The sequence below is a fragment of the Panicum virgatum genome, chromosome 5K (genome assembly GCF_016808335.1).
Source record: "Panicum virgatum strain AP13 chromosome 5K, P.virgatum_v5, whole genome shotgun sequence".
NCBI lineage: Eukaryota > Viridiplantae > Streptophyta > Magnoliopsida > Poales > Poaceae > Panicum > Panicum virgatum.
The window spans coordinates 5,317,988-5,324,253 of record NC_053140.1 but is presented as its reverse complement, the minus strand read 5'-3'; the positions used below and the strand labels follow the sequence as shown (position 1 = coordinate 5,324,253).

The window sequence follows — 6,266 nt, the reverse complement described above, 5'->3', positions numbered from 1 at the left end:
TATGTTTGAATTGCGGCTTACTAACTGCAGACTTGAATTTTGAAAATGGATTTAATTTATAAAGTAATGCCTATTAGCCTATTATCAATATTCAACTTTCTATTCTCTTTACTCTTTCAGTATTTTCCTTACGTGCCTACCTTTTGATACTAAACTTGTGTATTTGTCTGCAGTCTGTGCGTACAAGAAATGTTGATGTTCAAGATTACAAGTTCTTCTCTATTGGAACAGTTGAATTACTAGATGGAAGGGTGCTGCATCTCATTGGAATGCTGGGGAGCTGGTGGATCTACCGCGTGTCATTTGTCAAGTGAAAAGAGTGGGTGTAGAATATATTTTAGTTCTGAACAGCGAGTTAACCAGCTGGTGCTGAACAGTGGATATTTTGAGTCAATTCTAACTGACAGTAGTTATCTAGAAAATTGGCATATTCTGATAGGTGAAATATAAATGCAATTTTTTCTATAAGCACTGATATCCAATGCTGTAAAAAAGTATGAATATAATGCTATCCAGTGCTATTTCTCATAGAATGTACTTCCACAATGCAAGTCCACTTGGAAGATCTCTGTTTCTTCTTGTCATGTAGCATATTTTTGACCTGCATGTGTTTGCAGTACAATTGTTGATGGTCAAGATCATCAGCTGCTCCATATTTCCCCCCACATATTTGCTTCTCTAAGTTCTGTTTCGATGAACAAGCATATTACTGTAATCTGACTGAAATAGAATTATTGCATAGGAAAATCAATTGAAGTTCTTAAGCATTTCATCTTAGTTTATTCCTGGTTAAACTGGCTTTTGAGATGCCCCAGCTTCCGGTCAAAATCAATATACATCAGAATTATGCTCTTGGTCACTACTTCCCCCTTGCAGATGATATTTCTTCAGCGTGCTGATATAAAGGAATCTGGGATTTCAGTGACACTTGGATGGAAAAATTGGAACAATGTGCTCTTTGCCATCTTTTGCTTTGCATCATGAATCTTTACTTTGCACGTCCCTTATCAGATTCATTCATTCACAGAGCAACCATTCTAACATGTTTTCTACGAAGCTAAATGATGATAAGGAATCGGATAAAGGAAACTGGGGCATAAAGATCATTTGTTCGAGGTGGGAAAGGAATTTTGGAAAAAAAAAAAGAGGTAACGTCGGTATTTCTCTCTCTCCCTCCTTTTATGTGATATTCCCAACTTGCAATGATCTATTTAACGACCTTCCGAGCAGTAAGGAATACCATAGCTAAAACTTCATTGCCTTTTTATTTGCCACAGTAGTTTGGAAAACTGTAACCTGTAGAGATCAACCTGGGAGGGACATGGCTGGGAGGAACATTGGAGTTGCAGTGGACTTCTCATCATGCAGCAAAGCAGCTCTGAGATGGGCATCGACGAACCTTACCAGGAGCGGTGATAAGCTCATACTTATCCATGTGAAGAGCTCCTATCAGAACGAACAGGGCGCAGTTCACCTCTGAGAACAGAGCGGTTCGCGTGAGTGATCATGTCTCTTCTCCATTCTTGTTTGCTTTGAATTCGATTCGATGTGCCTCATGTGGTCGTGCCTGCTTATCATGCTTGTGTATTCTGGTGTATTTTCAGCACTCATCCCTCTAGCTGAGTTCTCAGATGTCACCAAGACATACAGTGTGTCTCCAGACAAGGAGACAATCGAGATCCTCACTCAAGTGGCAAATCAGAGAGGGGTACGGATCATTTCTCATTTCATTTGCACATTTCCAGTACTCAATTCTTGGTTCTTTTCTCCCTCCCTGGAAGTTGCTATTCTCATTAGCTGATTGCTGAGCTGTTGGATCTGCATGGCCACAGATTGAAGTCTTTGCAAAGATACTCTACGGAGACCCTGCAAAGAAGCTGTACGAAGCAGTTGACCTGGTTCCCCTCAGCTGCATGGTTATAGGGAGTAGAGGGTTAAGCACGCTCAAAAGGTAAACTCGCAGGCTTCTATTTTCAGAATCTGACTGAATCCTTACTTCCACCATTGTTGCTGCTTCACTCAGGGCTCTGATGGGCAGCGTGAGCACCTATATTGTTAACCACGCGGCCTGCCCCGTCACGGTTGTGAAGGAGAACATGTAGACATGTAGCGGCAGTCAGCCCGTTGAACACTGTTGTTTACATGTTCAGTCACTGCAACAGCAACGTCTATGTATGGTAGTCAGAATAAAATGAGTGTGCTTGGCATGCACTGATCCGGTGGATGTTTGCTGCTTTTACTCCTTGTTTAGAGCTTAACCAGGACCGGATGGAAGAGGTCTTGGCACTGTTATATGAAGTAATAGTAAAGAAATAATTACTTGTAAATCAGTTAAAAAATCCTACTTCACAAGTTAAAAGTTCAGGCACTGAGATGCTGAATTTGCCGTTCCTCAGCCGTCTGTTCCCGTCCCGGATTGGACGGCTGGAAATGAACCTTGGGTCAAATAGAGGGAGGGCTCTTCGTAGCTGACGGGATGTCTTGCCATGGCCTTGAGCGCCGCCAACTGCGGCAGCCGCGTGGTCACGAGGCGCAGTGGCGGCGGTCTCCTCGGCCGCGCTCTTGCTTCCGCGCTGCTGAGCACGGCCGCCACGACGCCGCAGCAAATCGCCCACTACCTCGCGCACCAGCCGCGGGCGACCTGGGAGGCGCTCTCCGCCACTTTCCCCGCCGCCGGCGCCGGCGCCCCGGCACCCCACGGCCATGCCGACGCCGTGCTCCTCTCCCTCGCCAGGCACCCGCATGCCTCCCCCGAGCCCGTCGCCAAGAACGCCCTCACCTTCTTCCACTGGTCCGCAGCCGCAGCCGCAGCCGCTTCCTCCTCGCAGTCCTCCCACTCCCTCCGCTCCTACTGCCTCCTCGTTCACCTCCTCTCCCGCGCCGCGCTCTTCCGCGATGCGTTCGTGCTCCTCGAGTCCGCCATCGCCAAGTACTCCCCGGCTTCGTCTTCCGATTCGTCCTTCCGCGACGCTTTCTTCGCCGCCTACGAGGACAGCGGCACGGCGGCGACGACCCGCGGCCTCCATCTCCTGGTGCACGCCTACGCGCGGCTGCGCCACCCGGTGGAGGCCCTCGAGGCCTGCCGCTACCTCGCGCAGCGCGGCATCCTCCCCTCCCAATCCGCCTTCAACTCCGCGCTGCAGTCGGCGCAGCGTAGCGGGGTGTTCGGTGTCGCATGGCAGGTGTTCGAGCTAATGACGCAGAAGCGGGTGTATGCGAATCAGAGCACCGTTGAGCTCGTCGTCGGCGTCCTGAGCCAGGAAGGCAAGCTTGCCAGGACCGCGGCGCTTGTGGAGAGGATCCACGGCACAAAGTGTGCGCCCGGCATAGTGGCACACGTGGCACTTGCACTTAGGATGATCGAGGAAGTGAGGGTGGAGCAGGTCATCTTGCTACTGAAGAGGATGCTTCAGAGGAACATTCTGCTTGACGACATTGCTTACTCACTAATCGTGCATGCTTACTGCCAAGCTGGTGATCTGAAATCGGCAGTTGAGCAACGCGATGACATGATTCGTCGAGGTTGTCGCCTGAATGCATTCGTGTACACTTGCCTCATCGGAGCACATTGTTGCGAAGGCAGTATGGACAAGGCAGTACAGTTTCTCCAAGAAATGGTATCCATGGGATTGAAGCCGTATGATGCTACGTACAGCCATCTCATTGCAGGGTGTTTCAGAGAAGGGATGGTAGAGGAAGGGTTGGCCTACTTCAATACAATGCTTCATGAAGGTTTTGTGCCAGAAATCAGCTATTGTAACGATATGTTAGGGGGTCTCAGCAATGCAGGAGAGGTTCGCAAGGCAAATGACCTGCTGACGGCACTGATGGACAAAGGACTTGTTCCTGACAAGGTCACCTACCAGAGACTTATTGATGGATATGGCAAGGCTGGTGATGCAGAAGGCATCGTCAAGATTTACCACGAGATGGAGCACAGAGTGCTTAATCCTGGTGTTGATGTTTTTACCACCTTGATCAGGGGCCTTTGCCAGTGTGGAAATCTGAAGGAAGCTGAGAAGTTTTTGGCGGTGATGAAGAAAAAAGCAGTGGCTCCAACTAATGACTTATACGACTTGTTGATCAGCAGCTACTGCGAGAAGGGTAACACTAAAAGGGCACTTTGGTTGTACGATATGATGATCTCAGAGAATGAGAAGCTTGTCCCCTCTGCTGACTCTTTCATGATGTTGGTGAGGAGAGTCATCAAAGTAAAGAATTCTTGTCCCCCTAATAGCTGACCAAGTGACCATGTCATTAGATCATTGGTGGGTGGGAATTGACCGGCGGGAAAGCTAAAAAAGATACAAGAAAAGGTAACTATCCAATAACGTTTCTCTTCTACCATGGAATGAGTTTGGAGCAGTCAGGTAGCACATGTCTTCATCATTGCATTCTTTTGATTGGTTTAGATAAGTGAACAGTCCACTCTGGATTTTACATTGTGAAGTTATGGCTATGCCTAGAAAAATGCCTAAAGAACTATGGCTATAGGAAGATGCCTTTCTTAAGCTTAATTTGCATAGGACCCTTTTTTGTTTGGGCGTGCGCTTTCATGCATAGTATATGTGCCAAGACATACATGCTAGAAATTCTGTTCTTTTTCTACAGAGCATCTGCGTTTTGGTTTTTACCGTCACAAACCTCTGTTATGCAGTTTTGTTTACACATAATGAGAAGTAAAGACGTGACATGATCTGCAGTATAAATAATTTCATGCCAAGTTTTGTGATCTGCATTCTGTTCCTTCATGTGTCTGCGCCAGTAAGATAGAGGGTGTGCTTCTTGAATTGTGGTAGCATCAGTGTTCATGATTTATTTGTACCTTTTATGACCATCTCTTCATTTTGCAACATTTGTCACAGTGCTGTACCTCTGAAGCCCAAACTGGACACCCGTCCCAGAGGCCCCGATGGTGGTGAGGTCTTGCCTGTCACGGCGTTCTGGGCAGATCTCTTGCTGGGGCCGGCTCGTCTAGCTCAGTTCATGCCGGCCTTGCACTCCCGGAGTCCCACATAACGAGGGGTAACATCAGTGTTGCCGGATGCTTATCAGTCAGGCACTTGGGACCTTCATACTCAAACCAGGCTTACTACCTCCACTGCGGCATGCGAGCTTCAGCTCCTCCTCCGTGCCCTGGAACTGGTCCAGCTGAGGTCTGCACATGCTGATCATCTGCAGCTTCACACCCGGTGCATCAACCTCACCTCCTGTGATCATCTGCCCGACGCATGACCATGCCAGGGACCCATGGGCATCCGCTGCTCCTCCCAAATGCCGCCACTTCCTTCCTTTGGTTAGTGGCTACTACACAGGGAGCCTGTCCACCAGAGGCCTGCTCCATCGCCGGCACATTGCTTCAAATGGGCTGTGCCCGTTCTGCACCCAACATGAGTCCCAGGTGCATGCATCTCCTGCCCTCAAGGCCTCAATCCCCCATGCAGCAAGTTTGGTCGGGGGCTAGTGATTGGTGAACGGGGGCGTCAGCTTATGCAACCAGCTTGACTGCACTTGGGACCTGCTACTCTTCGGGCCGGGGTCACCCACCCGCCTCAAAGCGACTAAGCGAGCTTGGGACCCTGCTATCAATCACAGCCATGCTCTGCAACGTCTGGAAGGGCTGCAATGCTGAAGTCTCCTGCGATCATCCGCTCCGCTCAGATAAGTGGTTCGCCGGGTTGCAGAAGACCTACCGCTCTGGGCTAACCGAGAAAGAAGTCGAGAGATAAAAAATGCCCTGCGGTGCATTCGCGGATCTTGTATGTAAAACTTTCATCCGTTTAATATCCCGATTTTAGTGAACATCAATGGCTATCGTACCGCTATAGTTGGGAAAATTCAAGATCATTTTGCATGACATGCTTGGTAACCTACATAAATCTGTCGATCAAGACTGTGTGAGCAGACTCTACCACAATATACTTACCCCATCCTATAAAAAGTATAATTCTATTATTAAAAAAATGATTCTCGCAAAGAGCGCAATCAGAGATTGAACCAGGAGCCATGGATTTTTTTGGAAAAAGAAATAGATTGAACCATTGGGCCAACCCTTGCCGCTTGGAACGCAGTCCAAGACCAAGATCCAAGGTGGCTACACCAGGACACGCAGACTGTTTGCCACTCACGTGCGTGGCAGCCGCCAGCCGCGTGCCGGGCCGCCGCCGTGGCTGGCCGCCGCGCGGGCCCGCGTGGCGCGACTCCGCCACGCGCTCGCCGTGGACGCTGACACGGCGCTCCGCCGCATGCCGTCTCCCGTTGCCTTT

General features: G+C 49.2%; 2 protein-coding genes across 3 annotated transcripts; both read left to right on the top strand.

Annotated features, from left to right (window-relative positions):
- The first annotated feature begins 331 nt into the window (after positions 1 to 331).
- Positions 332 to 5,873, top strand: LOC120705854 (pentatricopeptide repeat-containing protein At1g66345, mitochondrial-like). 2 transcript variants are annotated; one of them, XM_039990388.1, is made up of 6 exons: positions 332 to 1,148; positions 1,278 to 1,496; positions 1,605 to 1,708; positions 1,833 to 1,951; positions 2,024 to 4,316; positions 4,866 to 5,873. In XM_039990388.1, exon 5 carries the CDS (start codon positions 2,487 to 2,489, stop codon positions 4,239 to 4,241), a length of 1,755 nt encoding a protein of 584 aa, XP_039846322.1. In that variant the 5' UTR covers positions 332 to 1,148; positions 1,278 to 1,496; positions 1,605 to 1,708; positions 1,833 to 1,951; positions 2,024 to 2,486; the 3' UTR covers positions 4,242 to 4,316; positions 4,866 to 5,873. The 2 variants fall into 2 exon arrangements, with proteins under 2 accessions (XP_039846322.1, XP_039846323.1); XM_039990389.1 differs by lacking the exon at positions 332 to 1,148 and having other exon boundaries at positions 1,211 to 1,496.
- LOC120709435 (universal stress protein A-like protein) lies at positions 1,322 to 2,102 on the top strand. The gene is made up of 4 exons (XM_039995065.1): positions 1,322 to 1,412; positions 1,605 to 1,708; positions 1,833 to 1,951; positions 2,024 to 2,102. The coding sequence occupies exons 1-4, from the start codon at positions 1,322 to 1,324 to the stop codon at positions 2,100 to 2,102; spliced, it is 393 nt and encodes a 130-aa protein (XP_039850999.1).
- Positions 5,874 to 6,266: the final 393 nt, after the last annotated feature.

Coding starts and splice junctions, on each gene's coding strand:
- LOC120709435 (XM_039995065.1), top strand. CDS start 1,322: ATGGCTGGGAGGAACATTGGAGTTGCAGTGGACTTCTCATCATGCAGC. Junction 1,413..1,604: donor GACGAACCTTACCAGGAGCG/GTGATAAGCTCA, acceptor GTGTATTTTCAG/CACTCATCCCTCTAGCTGAG. Junction 1,709..1,832: donor AAGTGGCAAATCAGAGAGGG/GTACGGATCATT, acceptor GCATGGCCACAG/ATTGAAGTCTTTGCAAAGAT.
- LOC120705854 (XM_039990388.1), top strand. CDS start 2,487: ATGGCCTTGAGCGCCGCCAACTGCGGCAGCCGCGTGGTCACGAGGCGC.